Genomic DNA, 24,365 nt, shown 5'->3' with positions numbered 1-24,365 from the left:
GCTTGCCCGTTACCGGAAGCGAACCGGAAGTGGATGGGGCGCATCCGGCTTGGCGGCGCGGCCGGGGCCGGTTCTGGGGTCTGTGGGCGGGCCGGGGGTCGCGGCCGTGCCGGGGTCAGGAGCTCCTGAGCGGGCCGGGGGATCCCTGAGAGGGCCGGGGGATCCCGGCGGTGCCACGATGTCGATGTCGCACCTGTACGGCACGGACGGAGACGATGGCGTGGAGATGGAGAGCTTCGAGGTGTCGGACTGGGACCTGCAGAACGAATTCAACCCGCACCGGCAGCGGCACCGCCAGACTAAGGAGGAGGCGACTTACGGCGTGTGGGCCGAGCGCGACTCGGACGAGGAGCGGCCCAGCTTCGGCGGGAAGCGGTACGGCCGGGCTGGGCCCGGGGCCGGGCTGGGCCCGCTCGTGGGGCTGCGGAGCGCGGAGCTTCTGCCCCCGTTCCGTGCAGCTTCTGCCACTTCCCTGCAGCTTCTCCCCGTTCCCTGGAGCTTCTGCCACTTCCCTGCAGCTTCTCCTCGTTCCGTGCAGCTTCTGCCACTTCCCTGGAGCTTCCCCCCGTTCCGTGCAGCTTCTGCCACTTCCCTGGAGCTTCTGCCCCCGTTCCCTGCAGCTTCTGCCCCCGTACCCTGCAGCTTCTCCCCTTTCCCCGGAGCTTCTGCCCCCGTTCCCTGCAGCTTCTGCCACTTCCCTGGAGCTTCCCCCCGTTCCCTGCAGCTTCTCCCCCCGTTCCCTGCACCTTTCCCGGCTGTGGACACCCACCCGAGCAGCCCGTCCCGGCTCGGGGCTGCCCTCAGGACACCCTCACCTGTAGAGGTTTTCCCTGCGCTTGCTCCCTGCAGCGTGGGGGGAAGGATGGGGATTGCCTGGCAAAAGCAGCGTTAATCAGCTCCACAGCCTGTAATATCCCATTTTTGGGGGGGGGTGTAAGGCACAGCAGCCCCCAGGCTCCTGCAGGAATGTGCCCTGGAGTGGAATTCCTTCTCGTTTTGCAGCTCCAGGGATTACTCGGCCCCCGTGAGCTTTGTCAGTGCTGGGCTGAGGAAGGCAGCGGCCGAGGAGCTCTCGGATGAGGATTCGGATGATGATGAGAAGCCTGTGAAACAGGAGGAGATTCCCAAGGAGTTTGTGCCCAAGAAGTTAAAAACAGTGAGTTCTCCAGGGAATTTACTGTTCTCTACTTTGTATTTATATAAAACTCAGGCTGGGGTCGAAGGCAATGAAAATGTAATAGAGCACACAAAAAAGGGAGAAATAATTGAACCAGAGGCCCAAATGTGTCATTAAGGAAGGTGTTTGGATTTTGTAGCATTGATACAAACACACTGATAAAACAAAAATCAGAATAACAAATCGTTGATACAACTGTACACTGATATAATGATTGTGTGTCCTTGGGAATCAGTCCTTTCATTTTTCTCAATATTCCCTTTGGTCAATGGAGGTTTAAAGAAGAGAATTCCTGTGGTTTCCTGCCTTTATTTTTCTACTTTCACAGAATGGACAAACCCAGGAATGTTACATATTAAAAATCAAACCCTTATTTTCAGTTAAAACCAGAAAGAATCAGGAATCACCCTCAGCTAAATCTGGTGGTGGAGTCTGAGAACTGTCAGGTTGTCAGCCTGAGTTTTTCAGGACTTTCCTTTCCCGTTTGAGGAATTTCAGGAAGCTCCTTAGGTGCTTCATGGATGCACAAGCGAGGTTCCAGTGAGCTGGGCAGTGTGGGGACAGCAGAATCACTTCCAGGAAGAATTTTCTGGGGGGGATTTTGCACACTTTGGTTATTTGAAGCCTCAGGGCTGCAGGTTTTTTGTGTGTTTGTTTTGACAGGGTGGAAATTTCAAGCCCAGCCAGAAAGGCTTTGTGGGAGGCTCTAAGTCCTTTGTGGATTTTGGCAGCTGGGAGAGACACACTAAAGGAATTGGGCAGAAGCTTCTGCAGAAGATGGGATATGTTCCTGGAAGGGGTCTTGGAAAGAATGCTCAAGGTACTCTCAGTGTGTTTGGTGGTTTATTGTTAACTGGGGATTTGGAGGAGAGATTGAATTCCTTAAAGAACTGCCAACCCCAGGTGGCTTAAACCTCCTTCTTGTTTTCCTGCCACTGATCTGGGTACTGTGGTGAGAGTCAGGGGTGTTCAAACTGGCCTGTGGTCGTTTGCTCCTCTGGGTATTTTGCAGGAGGAAAAGAGCAAGAAAAAAGGCAGTAAATTCCCAAGGTGGTCATCCCACAGAAAAGGAGATGCTGTTTTACGTGGCAGAATAAAAAGGCAGTGAAATGTGGGAGTAATGCTGTGCTTTGGCAGTTTGGTGTGTGCTGGCATGAAGTGATTTTATAGGAAATTGGTAACATTGGAAGCACCACAGAGCTGGAGGCAGTGCCAGGAAGGGTGTTGGTGCTGATTTGGTAACTTGTAGGGAAAGCCTGGCTGTTCTGCTCTCTCTTAGCATACCAACTGCTCCTCCTGACCCCATTCCCATCCTGCCAGGTATCATCAATCCCATCGAGGCCAAGCAGAGGAAAGGCAAAGGTGCTGTGGGTGCTTATGGCTCTGAGAGGACCCCACAGTCCTTGCAGGACTTCCCTGTGGTGGACTCAGAAGAGGAAGCTGAGGAGGTATTTGTGTGGTTCTTGCTGTTTCCCTGCTCTGCTGTATGTACAAAATTCAGTTCTCTTAATTTCTGTGCCAGAGAAAACTGTTTGGGCTCCTTTTAGATAAGCAGCCAAATACACAGCACGTTGATTTAATTTAGGCAGATCTTTCTTGTCACTGTAATGTTCTTTGTTGTTTCTGGCTCACTCTGTTTCAGTAGCTTTGCTAGAGTCCCTGCTTTGAAGAGTCTCCCACGTAAATAGTTTTGTTTAAATAAGACCAGGAACATCCTGTTCACTTCATCCATAGGTTGGCTGTCTGACCCACAGCATCCAAGCTGGCTTGGCATGAGCTTTACCACTTCCCAGTTACTTCCTGTTTCTATTTTCTACTAATTCCTCATTGATCTGACCCGCTATTTTTCTGAAAAAAAAAAGGGCAGATTTGGGGTGTGACAAAGAGTAACCACCACAACTCTGCTGGTTTTGTCCAGGAATTTCAGAAGGAGCTCAGCCAGTGGCGGAAGGACCCGAACGGAGGCAAGAAAAAGCCCAAGTACAGCTATAAAACAGTGGAAGAGCTGAAAGCCAAGGGCAGAATCAACAAGCAGCTCGCAGCCCCTCAGAAGGAGCTGTCCCAGGTCAAGGTGAGGTTGATAAAACCAAGAGGTGACCCCTGAGGAACAGTTTGGGCCCTTTGGTGTCACCAGCACATTTTAGCCACCGGTAACCTCAGTCAAGCCAGTCCTAGGAGGGGCCTGTGCAGCCTCCTGGAACTCATCCCTGAGCCCTGTAATTTCCCTGTGTCACCTGGATGTGGTGACAAATTAGATTAAGAGTGTGTGTGTGTGTGTGTGTGTGTGTAGGGGGTTAATTGCAATTTAGGTTTAATTGGTTCATGTTTGTCCTAATCAACACTCACCCACTTCTGAAAGCACAGTTGTCCTTTTTGGGATTGTTTGAACCCTCTTCTTCCTCAAAGGGATTTGTCTGGTCTGCACTTAGTAAAATCACTAATCTGAAATTTAGGTGTCTATATAAAATTATAAAAGTTCCTAAGGGCAATAACTGTTACTGTAACTAATGGCAAGATGCTTGTAGAATCATTCAGTGAAACTGGAATGAGATGAGGAGATTTTTCCAGCCCTGATTCCAAATTGTCCCTTACTCATTCTATCTCCTTGTGTCTGGAGAAGGCCATTGTGGAAGCAATCCCCTCACTCTAATACAGTGTATGTTAGCAGCCTCCTGGAGTAATTAATGTACTTGGAAATCTCCAGATTTCAATTTGGAGTCGGGGATTGTCTCCTTTTTTTGAAGATGACAGAGAGTGTTTTGTAAGAGCGTTTGTTCTGTGTGCTGGCAGGTGATCGACATGACAGGCCGGGAGCAGAAGGTTTATTACAGCTACAGCCAGATCAGTCACAAGCACAACATCCCAGATGACAGCCCCCAGCAGCCCCTGGGCAAGGACTCCAAGCCCCAGGGCTTTGCCCTGCCCGAGCTGGAGCACAACCTGCAGCTGCTCATCGACATCACGGAGCAGGAGATCATCCAGAGCGACCGGCAGCTGCAGTACGAGAGGGACATGGTGGTCAACCTGAGCCACGAGATCCAGAAGATGGCTGAGGTGCTGTCCCACGAGGAGAAGGCCATCAGCAACCTCAGCAAGGTGCTGGACATGGTAGAGGAGTGTGAGAGGCGGATGCAGCCCGGCTGTGAGAACCCTCTGACCCTGGATGAGTGTGCAAAGATCTTTGAGACCCTGCAGGACAAGTACTACGAGGAGTACAGGATGTCGGACAGGGTGGACCTGGCAGTGGCCATAGTCTATCCTCTCATGAAGGAATACTTCAAGAACTGGGATCCCCTCAAGGTATGTGTTGGTTTGAGTGACCTGCAGTTCTCACTTGGTGGCTCTAGTAATCCTTGTTACCTTGTCCCAAGTGTCCTGGTCTAGTGTGAGGTGTCCCTGCCCATGGCAGGGGGTGGAATGAGATGAGCTTTAAGGTCCCTTCAAATCCAAACCAGTCTGGGATTCTGGGATTCTAAATCCCTGATCAGTCGGGAGAAAAAGAAAAAAGACAAAATGAAACCCTGTACTGTCCCCACTTTCAGACCTTTGCTGGGTAAAAATTTAGGAGTTTGTAAGGTTAAAATCAATCCGTTTTATGAGTGTTGGGAGGAAAAAGTTGGTGAAAAACAAGTTTCTAGTTGGTGGTTTTTAGTAAAAACGGGAGAGGTTTCTCTGTCAGGTATCAGAGATGCACAGTCTATTCTCAGTGCCATTTAGGCTGGGATAGGTAAGAGTCTGGATTCTCTCTGTACACCTCAAAAAATTCAGAATGTCCTCTTCTCTCTCTGGATGTGCATTAATTCTGTAAGGTAGGATTTTTCTCTGGCAGGACTTTATTAAAAGTCATTTAAGAAATGACTGGAGGTGGCACTCAGTGCTCTGGGCTGGTGGCAAGATGGGGAGGGGTCGCAGGTTGGACTCAATGGTCTGGGAGGTCTTTTCAAAGTTCAATGAGTGTGGGGTTCTGGAATTAAGACTGCAAGCTCCTGGCTTCCTTGAGATGAGGTGAGAAGGCCTGGCTGTGCTCAGCACACCATCAGGCTGCTCTGTGCAGATCCCAGCTGGAATTAATGGAAAAGCATAAGGACCATTTGTGCCTTGTCATTCCTAGGACTGTACATATGGCACGGAGATCATAGCCAAGTGGAAGAGCCTGCTGGAAAATGATCAGCTGTTATCCCACAGTGGGCAGGACCTGTCAACAGATGCTTTTCACAGGTAAAGAACAAATTATTTGTACTTTGTGCAGCACCTTCCCGTGCTGCTTCCTCGGGGCTGGGAAAGGGCAGACACAAGGGAGTTTTTCCCAAGGATTCCCATGCTGGGCCTGTTAAAATCCAGTTTGCAGCTACAGAAAAGAAGCAGCTTTAACTAACAGCTCCCATTTGGTTTATTTAGGCCCAGGCTGTAGCTTTGAGCTTCACTTTGATTTATTTGGGATTTCTTCCCAGACTGATGTGGGAGATCTGGATGCCGTATGTCAGAAACATCGTGGCGCGGTGGCAGCCGAGGAACTGTGGATCCATGGTGGATTTCTTGGATAGCTGGGTGAACGTTGTTCCTGTGTGGATACTGGATAACATTCTGGATCAGCTCATCTTCCCCAAGCTGCAGAAGGAGGTGAGTGGAGAGGGCTGAGTAGAGCAAAGCCGTGCTCTGAACCAGTGTTCGAATTCCAACTGGAACTCCCGAACTCTGGTGTGCAGCCTCCGCCGATGGATTGAGGAGTCGGGGGCTGCATCACAGCTCTTTGTGCTTCTGGACAAAATGCTGCTGGTGGCTGGACTCTAGTTAATCTTTTCTGTTGTGCCCCAAGGTGGAGAGCTGGAATCCGCTGACGGACACGGTGCCGATCCACTCGTGGATCCACCCCTGGCTGCCGCTGATGCAGGCACGGCTGGAGCCGCTCTACTCGCCCATCCGCAACAAGCTGGCCAATGCCCTGCAGAAGTGGCACCCCAGCGACTCCTCTGCCAAGCTCATCCTTCAGCCCTGGAAGGATGTGTTCACTCCTGGCTCATGGGAGGCTTTCATGGTCAAAAACATCGTGCCTAAACTCGGTGAGACAACCAGACAGTGCTGGGTTGTGGGAATCTGCTGGTGGCACCTTCCCCCTGACACGTAGGAAAGGTCCTCGTTAATGTGGGTGCCAGTGTTACATCAGGGAATGGTGTTAGTGAGGTTAGACCAAGCTTGCCTCTGCTTTTCTGCTACCAGTCCTGTGCAGAGGCAGAAAGATTACAGAAATATGGGGAATTACTCTGGTTATTCTCTAGGTTTTCTGTCTTTATAAATCATCCATCTGCAGCTGACAGGAATATCTTGAGAGCTGTCAGGTGGGACGAGGCTGTAGAACATCTCTCCGTTACTCCTGAATTCCTTGGTCTAATGTTTCACCATGAGTTTTGTAATGCAAACTGGCTCAAAGGTTAAAAAATAGTCAAGTGTTTTTAGTTTCTCAGTTCTGACAGCAAATTGTAGTAACAGGAAGTGGAAATGCACCACTTTGTGGCAGGATCAGCCAAAGATCCCCACTGTCCCTTTAGCGTAGCAAACTTGCTCCTCAAATTGTGTGTGTTGGTAGGGGAAGAGGTCAGGGCACTGATAAAACTGAGTCAGGCTCTTTTCTAACTTTCCTCCCCTTTCCCAGGAATGTGTCTGAATGAGCTCATCATCAATCCTCACCAGCAGCACATGGATGCCTTTTACTGGGTGATCGACTGGGAGGGGATGATTTCTGTCTCCAGCCTTGTTGGGCTGCTGGAGAAACACTTCTTCCCAAAGTGGCTGCAGGTGAGACACTGAGGGGCTGAGGAAAGAGTCTTGATTGCCTGGGGAGTGTTTTAGTGATTCCTGTCCCGGAATTGCTGCCCTGGTGCTGAACTGGGCCGGTTCCCACTCACAGCTCCGTAGTCATTGGAACAGTTCCTCCTTTTACTGACAGCTCAGTAATAAACCAAGTGATAAGGTGTGCCAGGGGAGGGTCAGGTTGGACATCAGGAGGAATTTCCTCATGGAAAGGGTGGTCAGGCACTGGAAAGGGCTGCCCAGGGAGATGGTGGAGTCCCCATCCCTGGGAGGTGTCCAAGGAACGAGTGGATGTGGCATTCAGTGCTCTTGGCTGGGTGATGAGGGTGTGATTGGTCACAGGTTGGACTCAGCACTCTTGGATGGCTTTTCCAGCTTAAATCACTCTGGGATTATGTGGCAATGAGGCCTCTCCTGCACAAACATCCCTGTGCTGCCTTTGACCTGTCCCTTGCTCTGCAGGTGCTCTGCTCTTGGCTCAGTAACAGCCCCAACTACGAAGAGATCACCAAGTGGTACCTGGGCTGGAAGTCCATGTTCTCAGACCAGGTGCTGGCACATCCCTCCATCAAAGACAAGTTCAATGAGGCTCTTGACATCATGAACCGGGCTGTGTCCTCCAGCGTGGGTAGGTGGCTCCTGGGAGGCTGACTGGGGCATGGCCCTGCTGGCAGCAGCTCCCATGAGCAGTGAAAGGCAGTGTGCTCTGCCTTGCTGTGTCCTTAAATAACACCTCTGAGGTGCTGCTCAATAGTTTTGGACTGCACTGAAGCAGAAACAGATTTTCAGTTGCTTCCTGGGCCATTGAACAATTGATCTTCTTCCAGCCTTGCCCTGTCAGTCAGACACCATCCTTTAGGGCTTGACTTCTAAAGCTGTCATTTATTGGGGTGTTTTTTCTTTATGGTGAGATTACTGGTTCTTTTCCTTAGCTTTACAGCAGTGCCCTTCCCTTCCACATGACTCTCCCTACGACCTAAAAGTGATTGTTGGGAATTCACTGGGAATTACACTGTATAAAAGAGAAGGGCATGCCTGAGGGAGCAGCAGCCAGAATTTGCCCACTTCCCAAAACTGAGACCTCCCTTCCCGAGCCAAAACTCAAACAGTACACTCCAAATACCTAGATTGACTTTGCATCAAGATAGAGCTGCTTCCCGCTGGGAATGGCTCAGGACCATGTTCTCCCCATTCTGTCCCCCAGGTGGGTACATGCAGCCGGGCGCCCGGGAGAACATCGCGTACCTGACGCACACGGAGCGGCGCAAGGACTTCCAGTACGAGGCCATGCAGGAGCGGCGCGAGGCCGAGAACATGGCCCAGCGCGGCATCGGCGCCGCCGCCGGCTCCGTGCCCATGAACTTCAAGGACCTCATCCAGACCAAGGCCGAGGAGCACAACATCGTCTTCATGCCCATCATCGGGAAGCGGCACGAGGGGAAGCACCTCTACACCTTCGGCAGGATCGTCATCTACATCGACAGGGGCGTGGTGTTCGTGCAAGGGGAGAAGACCTGGGTGCCCACCTCGCTGCAGAGCCTCATCGACATGGCCAAGTGAGGCCCCCCCTGGGGACTGAGGCACCACCCAGGAACAGCCTGCGGGGAACCCTTAGAATAAACAAGTTCCAGGTTTGTAAATAGTGACACTGGAGCTGGATGCCAGGATGGTTTTGTTGGAAGAGGTGTTCAGGCAGTGGCAAGAGGATGAAGGGCCAGACTTCCTGACCTGGGAAGCCAGGCTAAGGGAGAACAAGCAGTGCTGGCACTTGCAATTGCCACCTGGGCCAGAGGTTTATCAGCAGGTTAGGAGGGATCGCATTCTCTGCTCCTACAGCTGAATGAGGGCTGGCTTAGTTGAGTCCCCCAAGTCTCTAGTGACAGATATCACACAAATGTCACAGCTTCTGCTGCCTGTGTGCTGTGCTGGCAGCGAGTTACTGTCCCCACAACACCCCTCACACAGTGGGCTTCTCTTTGCTGCACACAGCCAGAATCTGTCCCACCTCTCTCTCTGCTGTGGGACTGCAGTGGTTAAGAGCACAGAGGTGAGGGAAAGAACCCCTAAGGCTTTTTTCCTGGAGGGAGCTGACCTGGTTGTTCTCAGGACTGATCAAGAGCTGATCTCAGCAGTGAGAGCTGGGAGCTTCTTCCAAGCCTGCACTGGCAACTAGACCCCAACACCTCCCACTACAAACCCCTCAGATAATTCCCCCTTCCTGATGCATTGAAATGTGTGTAGTACATGCAAAGGTCTTGAATTGTTATGAAAAGGGAGGGAATCAAAGAGCAGTCACTGCAGTACAGATGGTTTTCAAGGCAGGTTTTGGTGGAATTAGTTTGCTGTAGTTCAGTGAGAGTAAATCAAAGCTCAGCTTTACTTTTTATTAAATAAGATACAAAAATGTCCCATCACCTCAGCATTCAGGTGCTGCCACTTTTGGCAGAGCCTGATGCCACTGTCCCTGCTTGAGCTCCATCTCAGCTGCACAGAAGCTTCCATGGGAAGAGATGTGGATCCCAGCCCCGCCACCACAGGGATGGTCAGGACTTGGCAGTAGCTCCCTCCCCCTTCCTGATGATCTCCAGGTCCTCACAGTCTTGGTACATCGGCTCTTCCACACAGTCCCAGACCTCAGGGGAGAGCTCCTGCAGTTTGTCCAAGGGAAACCAGTGCACAGAGGTGTCATTGAAGGTGTCCAGGTAGCGGGGGTGACTGGGGAGGGCCACTTCCTCCACCCCTTTCAAGACCTAAAGAGCATTTGGGGAGAAAGTTATGGACAATGCAGAAGCCCCTTCCTGCAAAGCTGAGCCAGTGAGGAGGAAGATGGTGTTACATTACCCTCAGCCCCTGTGTGCAGGGTGTTCTGCAGATGTTGAACAATCCTAAAGTGATTAGCTTTTATATTATAGGATCTAGGGAAAAGGTTATAAAAATAACCCCCCTCTTCTTCCCAATGGCAATTTATTTCCTTTCTCATTAAAAGGTGTGTTGTCAACATGAAACAATAATGTTAAACTGTTGCCTCATACCTTTGCTATGTAACAATAATCTCTCTCCAAGATTCTCGACAGCAACCTGCAATAACAGAAGGTGCCCATGTTAGACACAACGTGGCTGTGGATTTAGACAGGTTTTCTGCGTGGGGGTGGGACAGAGAAGGGGGGAGAGGGTTCACAACTGAAAACTTCATGGCAATGAAAATGAGCAAAACAGGGAGAGAGTTGCTGGAAGCAATAAAAATAAAGCAGTGGGAGGGAGAAGAGGAGAGCAGGGTTGGAGGCACCAGAGCCTATCTAGGGTGTGCCCAGACCTCTCTTCGATCCCTCGGAAGCTGTTCCCGATGATGACCAGTTTGGAGAGCGCCGCCGGGCTCCAGTTGCTCCACAGCAGGTTGTTGTACAGAGCCTTCCCGCAGTGCACCATGTAGAACAGCGTGGCCGAGCCCTCAACGCCGTGTTTCCCCTCCTGCCCAGGAACGGCCGAGCCCGTCACGGCCGAGCCCCGGCCGCGGGCCCCCGCGGCTCCCGGGCGGTGTGACCCGGCGCTCTCCTCACCTCATTCTCCGGCAGCAGGCACAGCCCCAGCGCTCGCAGCGCCGCCGCCTCCCGCGCAGAGAAGGCCGGGTCGAATAGGGCGCATCGGGCGGGCGGCACCTGCGGGGGGACAGGGCGGCGTGAGCGGGGACCGGCCCGGCGCTGACCCCGGCGCTCCCCCCGGCCCCGATGCTCACCCGCAGCTCGTCCAGCAGCAGCAGCAGGAAGGCGAGCTGGTACCGCGCGGCGGGGCAGCGCCCGAACCGGCCCAGCCCGTAGCACACGCAGCTGGCGGGCGGCTCGGCGGGGCCGCTCAGCGGGGCCCGCACGGCTCCTGCGGGCGGCGGGGTCAGCGCGGCGGCGCCGGGGCTCGCTGTCCCCGCACCCCCCCCCCCCGCTCCCCGCACTCACCGGCGCTCGCCGCCCAGAAGCCGGAGTTCAGCAGATCGTCCCTGCGGGGAGAGCGCGGTGTCAGCGGGGCCCGGCAGCCTCCGGTGGGGGAGCGGACAGCGGGACCGGGGCCGGGCACTCACCGCGCCTCCCGCAGCCGCCGTAGCACCGCTTCGGTGCCGGGGCCGCCTTCCTCTTCCTCCTCCTCCTCCTCCTCCTCCTTCTCCTCCTCCTCGCCCCGGCCCCGCCGCCGCCGCCGCCGCCGCCGCCGCGCGCGCCACCCTCCCGCCGCCGCCGCCATGCGCGCAGTCACGTGCGCGGTCACGGGACCGGGGGCGCGCCCGGAACCGGCGGCGGGAGCGAGCGGGAGGACCCCGGAGCAGCATCCCGGAACCGCCCGGAGCATCCCCGAACCGGCCGGAGCCTCCCGCAGCCATGTCCCGCCCCGCCGCGCCCGGCCCCGCGCCATGGTGAGCCCCTTCCCCTCCCCGGGCCCCTTCCCCCGCTCGCGTCGCTGCCCCGGGAAGCACCTTCGGCCCTTTGCTCGTTGCTGTCCCCGGTCGGGGGTGAGGTCTGGAAGCCCCCCGGGGCTCAGCAGCTCGGTGTCTGTGCGTGAGTCATTCCAGGGCCGTGGAAGGGCGGTCCGGGAGCGGATCCAGCCTCCCGCTCCTGGCCCGGCAGCAGCGCGGGTTCCTCGGTGCCACCGTGGAGCCACCGCTTGCCTTTGCTCCAGACCTGCGCTGTTCCTACGGGAAAACTCCCGCACGAAGCTCGTTCCGAGCTTGTGACGAGGTGCTGGCTGACAGGACAGGACGAAAAAGAGTTACAGAATACGTGCATCCAAGGAATTATGAGCAGAATGATATCACATCCTCAGAGGGACCCCCTGTCTCCTGCTCCTCGGGGGTTCTTGGGTGCAGGCAGCGCCCGGGAGCTGGTTGGGATGCACATGGATAATGCTTCTCGATAATTATCCCGTGTGCTGAGGGTACGGTATCTCACAAGTCCGCATCTCTTTCCACATGTCTGAGAGGTGGAGTTATAGCACCTGTTCTAAATTCACAAAAGCGGTCAAATTTAGTCATGGGGGGCCTTTTAGGTGCTGCTTTTGGGTGTAAACTCGGTGTGATTGTGCAAGAACAATGTCTCTCCATTTGCAATAATCTTTGCTGCTCTTCCTGAAGTAACAGAAAGGAGAAGGGAGAAGGGTAACATTTTTCAAATACACGTTTTTGCCAATGTTTTTTAGGTGGAATTACTTTTTCCTTTATGATGGCTCAAAGGTGAAGGAGGAAGGGGATCCTACGAGTGCCGGGATCTGTTATTTTTACCCTTCCCAGGTAATGTCTGCTTTATTTCAGTACCTGTAAAAGGATGCTGTGGGTCAGGCTGATGGTTCTGGATCTGGAAGGGTTGGGCTTCCGGGTGATTTGGGTTAATCCTTACTTAGTAGTCACAAAAGTTTTAAGAAATCCAAATTATCAGTTAGCTCCACGTAGAGCAGGGCTGGGCTCCACCAGGCTCAGGGCACAGCAATGGGGTTACATTCTGCTCTCTCCCTGAGGAATGGGCCAGCACAGTCCAGGACTGTCCTGGTGATGTGAATAAACACACACGAGGGATGAAAGTTCCTCTCCAGAATCCCCAGGCCCTTGTGCTGCTTGGAAAAAGTAATCCAGTTTTTTTTCTCCCAGAAATTTGCCTGTTCTATTGCATTTGATTTACAGAATCCCAGAGTCATTAAGGTTAGAATAGACCTTTAAAATCAAGTCTAGCCATGAACCCAGCACCCTGTTCACCCCTAAACCATGTCCCCAAGTGCCACACCCACACATTTTCTGAGCACTTCCAGGGATAGTGACTCCACCACTGCCCTGGGCAGCCTGTGCCAATGCCTGACAACCCTTTCTGTAAATTGAGTCGAACTGATAATTAATTTTTATTGACACCTGAAAACAGCAGTCAGGTTTTTTTCTGAGTTCTTTTAATGGGAAGTTAAAGCCTTTGCTCCCTGGCAGACCCTCCCGGAGCAGCAGGAGCTGCTGTGTGGGCAGATGGCCGGGGTTGTTCGCTGCCTCACTGAGATCTCCGGGGCCCCTCCCAGCATCGTCCGCCTCAGGAAACTCAAGTTTGCTGTGGTAGTGGATGGAGACTTTCTGTGGGTGAGTTCAGGAGCTCTGGAGCAGTCACAGAGTGAAAACAGCCAGGGGCTGAAGGACTGGATAAAACAAAGAGGGTTTATTTTTCAGGGTGTGGGCTGCACTGGGGGAGAGCTTGGGGAGGGACCTTGCAGTGGGCAAATTTCATTGCAAGCTAACTTAAATTCTGGTTTCTGCAGCCCGCTGTGGCCTGACCATTGCTTCAGCTTCCTGCAGGAAAACTTCATGTATCTCATTTGTGTGCCCACACCCAAAGGGATTTCTTAAGATCTTCCTGACTGGAAGCAGAATCCCAAAGCCCCAGACTGGTTTGGGTTGGAAGGGACCTTAAAGCTCATCCAGTCCCACCCCCTGCCATGGGCAGGGACACCTTCCGCTATCCCAGGTTGCTCCAAGCCCTGTCCAACCTGGCACTGGACACTTCCAGAGATGGGGCATAACAGGTTTCTATGTGCTGTAGTTTATAAGGTCACAGTCACTGTTTGATAGTCTGATTGTTCTTTCCTTCTAGCCCTCAGCGTCCCCTGAGCTTTGTCAGTGCCCACAGACATTTAGTATATAAAGAGCAGCGTGTGGCATTTGTGACCAAAGTGCCCCAAACCATCCCTGGGAACTGGGCTGAGGCCAGTCAGCCCCGTTTAACTGGCGCTGCTGCTTCTGTTTCAGCAACTCAAAAACTAAACAGAGCGTCATCATAATATAAACAATGAGTTCATCTGAATATTTTTCAAGTACTTCGTTTCAGGAGAACATTCTTAGCTATTGAAGCACCAAGTTAGGTCATCTAACGTGGGCGGGGAATGTGTCAGAAGTGCTGCATTTCTGATATTTATTTATCCTTTCTGTGCCAGGGCTCTTGTGTGGGTATGTTTGCATTTCCTTTTCCCGTGACTGTGATTCTGGGGGGTGTTTGCCTGCACAGAGTTTGCCTGTCCTTGTGTGAAAGCGATGAGAGTTGTTCTCACCTGCCGTGCCTGAGTTCTGTCAGGGAACGTTCTCCATCCCTGGCTGTGTCTGCTGCAGGTGCTGGGCTGTGCTGTGGAGCTGCCTGACGTGAGCTGCCGGCGGCTCCTGGAGCAGCTCATCGGCCTCTTCACCTTCTACCAGGGCCCTGTGCATGGTGCATACACGGTAACGAGGGGCTGGGGACATGGGGACCCAGTAATGAGGGACCCAGTAACAAAGGACTGGGGACACGGTGACTTTTGGGGAGATTTCAACACTTCCCATGGTGTCCCAGCTCTGCAATGTTCCCTTGTGCTGCCCTCCTGCTAGCAAGGGTCACACATCCAAGAAGTGGGACCTGGAAAAGTGACCTGGTGATCCCCCTGCCCTGCATTGCTCTGAGGTCCTGTGGGGCTCTGCTAAACCTTTCCCAGATGTTCACTCGGAGCAGTTTCCCCTCAGTGTTGTGTCCCACCTTTTCCTGACCTTATCATGGCAGGCCCTGTCTGTCCCACATGGATTCCATGTCCCACCCCGAGTGCGTGGACACTGTGCAGTGACAACCTGGGGGGTTTTGTCACCCACAGGCGTTTTCCCAGGAGGAGCTGAGCAGGGAGTGGGACAGGTACATTGAGCACATCCAAAAAAACACCAGTGACCTCCACAGGATTTTCAATTCTCTCTGGCATCTGGACAAAACCAAGGTAAGAGCCTGTCCTCTGCAGTGCCTCTCTCTAGAGCTGCCCCAGTGCCACTGTGCTTGTTTATTTGCTGCTTTGAGGTTTCCCAGGATTCTGAGGCCTCACTGCCCTGGTTCTCCCTGTTCAGGTGGATCCCCTGCTTTTGCTGAAGGCAGCTCTCATCCTGCAGACTTGCCAGCGCTCTCCCCATGTCCTGGCAGGCTGCATCCTCTACAAAGGCTTGTAAGTAACCAGGTGTTCCCTGAAGGGTTAAATCCACCCCTTTCCAGGGTTGGGATCCTGGAGTGCACCCAGGGAGCAGAGTGAGGGCTTGAGGGCTGCTCTTGGTTATTGGCAGGAACATCAGAGCTTCAGGCCAGGCAGTCCCTGTCGGTCTCTGTGTCACCAAGTGTGAGCGGTTCATGGAGTCGTGGGATCATGGAATGGCTTGGATTGGAAGGGATCTTAAATCCCATCCTGTTCCACCCCCTGCCATGGGCAGGGACACCTTCCACTATCCCAGGTTGCTCTAAGCCCCGTCCAACCTGGCCTTGGACACTTCCAGGGATCCAGGGGCAGCCACAGCTTCTCTGGGCACCCTGTGCCAGGGCCTGCCCACCCTCACAGGGAAGAATTTCTTCCTAATATCCTATCGAACCCTGCCCTCTGGCAGTTTGTCCCTGTCCTGTCACTCCAGACCCTTGTAAACTGTCTCTCCAAGGTTATCTGTGCTCATCAGCATGAAGGAGCTCAAGACTTGGGTTTTAGTAGCAATCTGCTGGTTTTGTTACTCAGCAGGATGTGAAGACTGAACTTCTGGGGCTTCTGAAGCCACCAAGGAAAAGGGAGATGTGTGGATGTTGTGCTTTCCCAGCAGTGTTCCCTCTGCAGATGTGCAGATCAGTGCAGGTGTGTCCCTCAGTTTGCCTGACTTGCTGGCCAGGACCACTGTCTGTACTGACAGGAAGTGCACAGGGGATGAGCCAGCACTCCCGTGAGACATTCCAGCTTCTTTCAATCAAAGATGGCTGAATGACTTCAAGGAAAGCCTCCAAGGTGGCCTTGAAAGACAGGAGGTGGGGAATTCCGAGAATTCCTTGGCAGCAGCACTCAAGTCCCATTTTTCTTTGGCATGGACCGTTCCAGTGACACCTTTTATGAGCACTGGAAATGTGCCACAGGGAGAGCATCTGCCAGGGAGTGACCTCATAGCTGCAGGCAGGACACTGGAGTGTGTCACTGCAGCACCTGAGAGCTGGACATTTGACTTGAGGAGGGGCTTGGGAGCCTTGTCCTGCACCAGGATGTGTCACCTTGTGTCTCTAGTCTGTCTGGTAGAGATATTTTGTCACCAAATGTCATCAGAGTTCTCTGAACTGATGATCTTTAAGTTCCCTCTGAAGCCAAACCATTCCATGATTCTCTGACTTTGCTTTGTCCTTTCAGGATTGTGAGCACCCAGCTGCCACCTCCCCTCACTGCCAAAGTTCTCCTGCAGGGCAGTGAGTCCCCAGGCCAGGTATGGTACTGAACACATTCCCTGCAAGCAGATTCCTGCAAGGATGTGGTGTGGGAGCTGTTGTCACACAGATCTGACATGTGTCACCACTGGGAAGGACAAATATTGATGTTGATGCTTAAGGCTTTTATTAGTTATGACTGAAAAGGGTTCCAAGACTTCTGCACTTGGAATCTGCTTTTTTTTTTCAGTCTTCAACTTACTGAATTCATGAGTTCTCATTTATGTGATGTTTTGATTGGCTTTTTACACAAGTTTAGGTATTTTGTGGAAAATCCGCCAAATGATTGTCTGAAAGGGACAAACAGCAGTTTTCATTTGCTTTAAAACTTGTCAAAAACTATTATTTATGTGATCAGGATCTTCTGTAAAAAGGTAAAAAGCCATCACTATGCAGATGTGAAGGCAGCCTTTGCTGTTCTTCTGCTTGAATGAAGGGAGTTTCTGTGCCCTGAGCAGGTGGTGGTGATGATAAATTTGGGCTCTCTCCTGCCTTTCAGGTGTGTTTTACTTCTTGGGAAGGTCCCCTTGGCTTTGAGGGCTCCCTAAGGACCAAACTCCTTCCCAGCACCACAAACCATCCACAGTGTTTGCTGGGGGGGGTGGTGTGAGGTCTCCTGTGGTCTTGAGGGGCTGGGGAGAGTGACAGAGGTGTCCTGGTGTCCTGATCCATCCAGGGAACTGATTCTTGGCTTTTGTTGCAGAGCGAGCCCAGAGGTGAGGAGCCACAGGAGCCTGGTGAGCATCCAGCTGCATCCTATGGGATGCCTTCCCTGCATGGGAGCACGAGCTGGTTCTCTGGGATTCACATCCAGGCTGTGCTGGGTGCTGGAGTATATCCAAAATATCCCAGAGGGTGTTGCTGCCACCAGTCAGCCTGTGCTGTTTGATCAGAACCAGCTCCTTCTGCTGGGTTTGCTCTTTTGGGTTTTATTCCAGTGCTGCAGATTCCCAGCCATGCCTGCCTTAATTCCAGTCCCCCATGTGGCCACGTGGCCACTGCCAGGCCCTGATAACAGATGGCTGGTGCTTGCAGTCCAAACCTCCAGCCATCCCTTCCCAGCATCAGTGTGGGGATGATCTGCCAGGATGGAAACACTGAGGGGAAATTTGGCTGTGTCAGGCATGAAGGGTATGAGCAGGATGGGAAAATGCTGGCAGGGTGAGAAAAGGCTGCCCAGCTCAGTCAGGATGCAGGATCATGGCAGGCCTGCAGCTCCTGCAGAAGCCTTTGGGCTGATGAGGTTTGGTTTCTCTTTTTAAGCTGGGACATGTTCGTTGAATCCTCAACCCTCCCCTGCTCTTGCAGAGTCTCTGCTGCCGCCGGGTGTCCGTATCATCCCGGTGTTCCTCACAGGAGAGGAAGTCTCCGTGCTCCGGGACTTCCCAGTGGAGTGGATGGCCAGGTAGGCAGCCAGCCTGACCCAGAGGCAGGAGTCACAGCAGGAGCTCACTCTGTGTCCCTGTTGCCATTGTCACTGTTTTCTCTGGAACTGACTCAGGCCCTGTCACTGCCTGTTGGAGCTGCCTGAGGCCCCTCAGGCTGGGCAGAATTCCCGTGTCCATATCCCTGCTGTGAGCAGCCTGGAGCAGAGCTGCTTCCCCAAACCAGCTGTGATGTGTTGTCCCTAAGCTCACAGCACTGCTTTGTGCACAAGGAAGGGACATTCCCAGGAACCTGCAGAGTAAGATTCCCAGGCTTTTCGCCTGTGTTAGACCTCGGCCCTCCCTTTTCCCAGGTGTCTTTGTAGCAGGGGATGGATCAGCCATTGATCAGTGCCAGGAGCCAGTGGGGTAATCAGCTATCACACAGATCCTGCTCAGTGTTTAATCCATTTTTCATCTCCCACCAGGTCACCCATGTCCCCAGCAGGCCCCAGAGGAGAGGAGAGTGCTCTCTGCTCCCAGGCAGTTCCAGAACCAACAGGAGCTCATGAAAACCAAGCCCTGGATGGAATCTCTGTGCAGCAGTCCCACAAGGAGGCTGCAGGCACAGCTGCCCCAGGAGGTGCTGTGCATTTGGGCAGCCCTGCAAGTCCTCTGACGGACTTCCCTGGAGTGGGAGGCGGCGCAAGGAGTTCTCCAGCTGCAAACCTGAGTGGAGCAGGCAGTGAAAGCTCAGAGCTCAGCAGGAAAACATCCTTCCCCTCAGAGAGAGACACAGAGCAGCTCCCAAGCCCTTCCTCACTCCAGACTCAGTGTGCTTGGACTACAGGTCCATACCTGGAAGGCTTTTCCTTTCCCAGCCCTTACTCCTGGGAGCAGGAGAGCGAGGATAAGAGGGAATCCCCTGTGGACTCTGATGGTGGTCACTGTGCTTCCCAAAATTCCCATTCGGTCAGCCACAGTCCAGCTGTTCCCTCTCCTGCCCAGGAGCTGAGCAGAAGGAAATCCAATGAGCAGGACAAGCCATGGACTGTGAGCCAGGACCGTGTGTCTGGAGGAAGTCTCAGCACAGCTGGTGACCACGTGTGGGGCTTGGATTGTCCAGACCCTGCTGGACACGCACAGCTCTGGATCGGGAGGCAACTGCCGGTCCCAGGGGTTCAGGAGGCTCTGCCCAATGCCCCTGCAGGGGCCAGGCCGTGTCCCAGCAGCGGGGAGGGCAGCTGGGGCAAGCTGAGAGGCAGAAGTGGCGAGCCAGCCCGGCTGAGCCTCTACGTTCACTGCATCCAGGGGCTGGTGCTGTCGCTGCTGGCTGAGGAGCAGCTCCACCAGGACCGCGGTGCAGTGGAGGACGTGGTGAGTGGGAAAGAAAGCTCTGCCCTGCTGCAGCTGCACTGGCAGGGGGCACAGGGGTCACAGCTGAGGAGGGATCGTGCTCCCCGTCCCTCCATCACCTGCTCCGTGCTGTGCCAGCGAAGCCGCTCGCGGCTGCGTGGGAGCTGTCGGAGCGCGAGCGGAGCAGGGACAGCCGCGTCTCGCAGGCAGCTCCCGGTGCTGCTGTTGTCTGGCAGTGCCGGCACCGGAGCAGAGCGTGTGGGTGTGACAGACACCCGCGGGCTGCCAAGGGCCTGCGCTGGAGCTGGGATTCGCTGGGGATCCCCGGCAGCTCGGCGCTTTTTGGGAAGCGAGGTTGGTTCTGTGAATCCCCGGCCCTGCGCGTCACAGTCCCTCCCTCGGGGACCACCGCAGATGGGGCTGGCAGCAGGTCCCGGAGAGGTTCCCTTGGCTGTGGGAGCCTCCAGGCTGCTCCCTGGGGCTGGAGAGAGGGCTGCCATGTTAGCACTACGCCAGAACAATCCCACATTTCCCTGAGGTGGGGTTTGGGTACCCAGGCTCCCCTGTGAGCAGAGCTAACGGGGCTGTGGGGGCAGGATGTGCCCGGCCCCCCATCTTTCCTGGGAAGCATCAGCTGCAGAGCTGCTGCCTGGCCTCTGCCTCCCCACCAGGAGCTGAGTCAAAGCTGCAGAGCCCTGTTTGATATGCTAGTTGCCATAGGAACAACCTAATTTCCTTACCCAGCCAGACTGGAAGGTGCAGGGAAGCTCAGACTAATGCAGAGCCTCAAGGTTGCTCCTTCCCCTCAGAGCTGTGGGATGCCTGGGACCCTGGGAGCTGGGGAATGTCTGCTCTGCACGGCAAGGCTGATGTGCCTGGGGAGGGTTTGCTGCCAAATCAGCTGAGCCAGGAGGTGCAGCCGGGGCCCTTTGCACCAGACATGGCACTTTGTCCCCTTTCTGCTCATCTGGAACAGCAGGGGGGACACAGGCAGGTGGGAATTGGAGAATTGGGAATTCCACACTGGAGAGTGGAATCCCAGTTGCACAGGGATTGCACGGTCCATTGTCCTTCATGTCTTGCCCTGGGGCTGACAAGCTCTCATTGCATTCAGGTTCCTCTTTTCCCAAATATCCTGCTCCTTCCATCTCACGTACCCTTGTTCTGGATCTCACCAAAACTGCACTGTCACACGGCTTGGATTTTGGCTGTGACTGGGCTCTGCTGCTGGTGGATTTGAGGCACAACCTCAGCTTGTCTGTCCCTTTGTTTATCTATAGATTAAAAATGACCCTCAGCTCTCAGGGATGTCCAAGCTGGGTTATAATTAATGTTTTATTGAATGCTTTGAGGCCCCCAAATGTCACCAAAGAAGGGTAAAATATGCTACTTGTGCAGCTGCAAACCCCTGGGAGAGCGGGTTCCATCCCAGACTTTCCCTGTGGAGTGGGAGGCTCTTGGCCTCACCTCCTGCTGCTCTTTAAGTCTTATTCCTCCATTTCACTGCACAGAAAGGAAAATCTGCTCCGTGACAGGGGTCAAGGGTAGGCCAGGCACTGCCGTCCTGCTGAACAAAGGCTTGATCCTCTCCGCAGTGGGGGAAAGCGCATTGGCAGGATGAGGATTATGGAGTTAATCTTCCCAAGAGTGGTGGAGGACCCCTGCCTGTGCCCTGCCTGTGCCCAGGGAGCCTCAGCATGATCAGGGCCTCTGGGCTACTGAAAATCCACCCAGACCAGCATCTTGGCATTCATTCAGTGCGTTGTTGTGTGTGTTTGTACTGCCCGGTGTAAGCAGAGGGATGTCCCTTGCTGGGGCTGTAAATCATGTGAAATGAGCCCTGGAGAGTAATGGTTGATGGTAAATTAATGGAGCCTTGCATTTTCCTGTAATTAGTAGCATCAGGTGGCTGAATGGCTGATTTTCAGGTTGGAGGGCCCTTTCCCGAGTCGTAGAATCCCAGACTGGTTTGGGTTGGGAGGGACCTTAAAGCCCATCCCATTCCAAGCCCTGCCATGGGCAGGGACAGCTCCCACTGATTGCTCAGAGCTCCATCACTGCCTTGGGAGCTCTGTGACTTGTCAGCTTCCCCCCATGCCCAAGTTTCCCAGCCATTCCAGGTGGGAGCCTGGACAGCAGAGTGAGGAAGGGTCTGGTCCCTCTGTCACCTGAACTCCCTCCAGCACCTCCTTGAGGCACAGGTGAGGCTCTGAGCTCTGCCTTTCCCTCTGCCTGCAGTACCACAGCAGCCTGGCCTCCCTAAACGGCCTCGAGGTTCACCTGAGGGAGACGCTGCCCAAGGACTCCTCGGCCTCAGCCAGGACAAACTACAGCTTCACACACTATGACTGTGTCCAGAACGTCCTCACGGGTGAGCCTTCGTCTTCTGGGGCTGCAGGAGGGAACAATGAGGAGAATGGGGTTTAAGGGAACCTTTTCTCACTCCTCACACACCTTCTCAGGAGCCTTTCTCACCAGAGCTCCCACCACAGAGCCCAGATCAAAAGCCCTGTTGAGGGAGCTTTGTCTATTGGGATTGAGGGTGTCCCCAGCCTGTACTTCAGCTGTCTGGGGTCTGTGGCGAGCTCCAGAGCCTTTTCCTGCTTGGTGAACGGGGGCACACTGTAGAGTGGGTTTTTAACACCCCCTTTTCTCCTGTCGTGCAGCCAACCTGCCCCACAACCCCGGGCCCCTGGACCGGCACTTCCTGAGGGCAGCCACGCTCATCCACTCCGACTTCAGCCAGCTCCCCACGGCCTCAGAAGTGATCATCAGGTAAGGGGTGCTCCCAGAAGGGCAGAACCCCTTTCCAAGGCTGGGTGGGATTCGACCACACCCAAGGACCAGTCACGTCGCTTTATTCCCCAAGTTTGCTTTGACTCGTGAGTTCCTTCATGTTCTGCCTGGATGTTGAGAGGCTGCAGTGGCACCAGGAGAGTGGATTGAGGGCACAGCTGAGTGGTGCCATGGCTTGGATAGAGATGTAACACTCACACATTGCCAGCTCCTGGCACCATAAGGTTCTAAGACGCAGTGTTAAATTTAGCTGTTCCTAATAAATTTGTGTCTCGGCAGGGAGCCAAAGGCGCCCAGAATTGGCAACTTAGATATTGTTTTCTTGCACGGCTTGTTGGGTTGGAAACACACTGTGATGTGCGTGGCAAACTCAATTGTGATGCCAGGCAGGATGGTCTTATCACAGCCAGAGCCCTTCCCAAAATCCAGAAGTTTTCCTGGCATCCAGATCCCTTTCCCAGGCCACGGCTGAAGCGGACACCCCTTTCCTCAGCTGAGCCCACCCACCCAGTCCTGCTTGTTTGTCCAAAACACGATGAAATAAAGATGTTCCTGGGAATTACACAGTTTTGCTGCTCTGGCACCGCTTGCCAAGGGGATGTGAATCACACACTCCAGTGCTGGAGAACTCCTTGTTTAGCATGAGCTTCGCTGGCTCCTTAAATCCAATCCTAAACTGACTGGCTAAGCTGGCGTGTTCCCTGTTACCCCGAAAAAAGCAACTCCATGTGTGAATCAGCCTGAGTAACAAGATGACTAAAACTGCTTTCTTTCATGGAGAGTTGTCACAGAAGGGTGTCAGCAAACATAGCAGTTGCTGCTTTCCTCCTTCGAGGAGGAATCCAGGGTCCTTGGCTTTGCTCCCTGCCAGCCATGCTGCAGGGAATATTCCGGGAGGGGGATTCTTAGTCTTAATTAGTGTGTTTAATCACAGCTTTGGTGGTGACTGAATCTGACTCTTATCTGAGCTTCATCACACCTGTGACTGAACACGTGGTTCCTGCTGTGGGGTGCTGTGCTGGGATTTGGTTGTGGCCAGCAGCAGTGGGAGAGGAGGAATGTCGGGCACGAGGAGTGTTCCAGGCTCATGGTGTCCTGGGCTGGGCTGGCAGCAAGGGGAATCCTTGGAGCATGGCCACACACAGAATCCCAGAATCATTAAGTGTGGAAAAGCCCTCCCAGACCGTCATGTCCAACCTGTGACCAATCCTCACCTTGTCACCCAGTCCAGAGCACTGAGCTGGACTCAGTCACAGGTTAGACTCGATGGTCTTGGAGATCTTTCCCAAACTAAATGATTTTGTAATATCCCACTTTCCCTTTTAGGATGCCAAGCCCCTTTAGAAGGAGGGTCTGGCTCCCTGTGGCCTTCAGGGGTTTGGTGCCTGCTCAACTCCACATTCCCATGCTGAGACACCTGAAAGTCCCTCTCAATAACTGGGAGCCCAGTTCCCAGCTGTGAATTGCACCCAAAGCTGTCAGTCTGACCCCTGCCTTTCCCTGCCCCTCCAGGAACGCCTCCACAGCTGTGTATGCCTGCCGGAATCCTGTCCAGGAGACCTACTTCCAGCAGCTGGGAGCTCCACTCCGCAACTCAGGCGTCCCCAACCCGCACGACAGCGCCTTCAGCCTGCCCAGCAAGGCCAAGCAGAAGCTGCTGAAGCACGGGGTGAACCTGCTGTGAGCTGCTGTACTCAGACAACGGCTCTGCCCTGCAGAATGTTCGTCTCCAGTAAGGAAAATCTCAGCTGTTCATCCCCATGGAGGCAGACAGGCTCTGCCCTGCCTCTGTGGGGTCTCCAGCCTGCCTGGCCCTGAGGAAGGGACGCTCCTTGCCCTGTCCTGCAGCACGTTTTGGGCCAGTGCAGGTGTCACTGACAGCATTTACCAAAGACTGAGGACAGAATGCAGCGTCTTGGGGCGCTTGGTTTACATGGACTTTACAGGGACTCTCTTGGAGCTCTGCAGACTCCCTACGTGCCTTGATCTGAGGTAAAGCCTCACCTTGCTCTGAGTTACAGAGCCCCCAGGCAGTGCTGGCTTTCAGAGATGTCAGCCAGCCACTGTCCGTGCCTGCACTTGCCCTGGTCAGACTTTGGCTTTCTTTCTATCCCTTAATCCATGGGAATGATCCTGCCATGACATAGTGCCTTACCTTGGTCAGCAGTGCCTGCCTGTTCTCACACGGGAGCAGAGCAAGAGCTGCAGAGCTCACAGCCCCCTTTTGGGTGCTCCCAGGAGGTTTTTATGCCATAGGTGACTCCGAAGGGATAGCCCTATCCCTCCACACCTCCCTGGTCAGTGATGGTCCAGCCCAGCCATGCCCTCCTTGTGCCCACCTGGACGTGCAGCCTCACAGGGGCTGGGTGATGGTGGTGGTGCGAGTGTCCCTCGGCCTTGTGCTCCCTCCCTCCCTCCCTCCTGCTGCAGGACCTCATTTCACTGCTCTTACTGCTCCATTTGCCCACACTCTGCAGACCCCGAAGATGCCCCTTAGCTGGTGGGACCAAAGAGGTTTCGTAGCCCTTCAGCAGCTGTTCCCTTTCTGCTCTGACAGTGTCCCCAGTCAGTGGTGGCTGGGGGGGCCATGGTGGTGGCTGTTTAGACTGAGGGATGGATACCTGTGTTTGGCTG

At 54.0% G+C, this 24,365-nt stretch overlaps 3 protein-coding genes across 3 annotated transcripts; 2 read left to right on the top strand and 1 right to left on the bottom strand.

Moving 5' to 3' along the window:
* Positions 1-43: 43 nt before the first annotated feature.
* On the top strand, positions 44-8,545 carry TFIP11 (tuftelin interacting protein 11; the record flags this gene model as incomplete). Its single annotated transcript, XM_082293195.1, has 12 exons — positions 44-375; positions 1,003-1,156; positions 1,841-1,997; positions 2,498-2,625; positions 3,096-3,248; positions 3,968-4,477; positions 5,289-5,395; positions 5,629-5,797; positions 5,994-6,237; positions 6,828-6,970; positions 7,448-7,613; positions 8,190-8,545. The coding sequence occupies exons 1-12, from the start codon at positions 179-181 to the stop codon at positions 8,543-8,545; spliced, it is 2,484 nt and encodes an 827-aa protein (XP_082149321.1). The 5' UTR covers positions 44-178.
* Positions 8,546-9,513: 968 nt separating this feature from the next.
* SRRD (SRR1 domain containing) lies at positions 9,514-11,212 on the bottom strand (the record flags this gene model as incomplete). Its single annotated transcript, XM_082293196.1, has 7 exons — positions 9,514-9,735; positions 10,018-10,063; positions 10,299-10,453; positions 10,543-10,641; positions 10,719-10,855; positions 10,933-10,973; positions 11,055-11,212. The coding sequence occupies 7 exons, from the start codon at positions 11,210-11,212 to the stop codon at positions 9,529-9,531; spliced, it is 843 nt and encodes a 280-aa protein (XP_082149322.1). The 3' UTR covers positions 9,514-9,528.
* Positions 11,213-11,249: 37 nt separating this feature from the next.
* HPS4 (HPS4 biogenesis of lysosomal organelles complex 3 subunit 2) lies at positions 11,250-23,415 on the top strand (the record flags this gene model as incomplete). The annotated part of the gene is made up of 13 exons (XM_082293288.1): positions 11,250-11,381; positions 12,161-12,251; positions 12,930-13,073; positions 14,094-14,201; positions 14,603-14,719; positions 14,844-14,938; positions 16,142-16,214; positions 16,919-16,952; positions 17,524-17,620; positions 18,068-18,956; positions 21,174-21,306; positions 21,602-21,710; positions 23,244-23,415. Exons 1-13 carry the CDS (start codon positions 11,347-11,349, stop codon positions 23,413-23,415), a joined length of 2,097 nt encoding a protein of 698 aa, XP_082149414.1. The 5' UTR covers positions 11,250-11,346.
* Between the last annotated feature and the right edge of the window lie 950 nt (positions 23,416-24,365).

This window comes from Coloeus monedula (genome assembly GCF_965178545.1).
Source record: "Coloeus monedula genome assembly, chromosome: 18".
Taxonomy (NCBI): Eukaryota; Metazoa; Chordata; class Aves; order Passeriformes; family Corvidae; genus Coloeus; species Coloeus monedula.
Note: the sequence above shows the minus strand (reverse complement) of the source record. Positions and strands in the feature narration are given on the sequence as shown.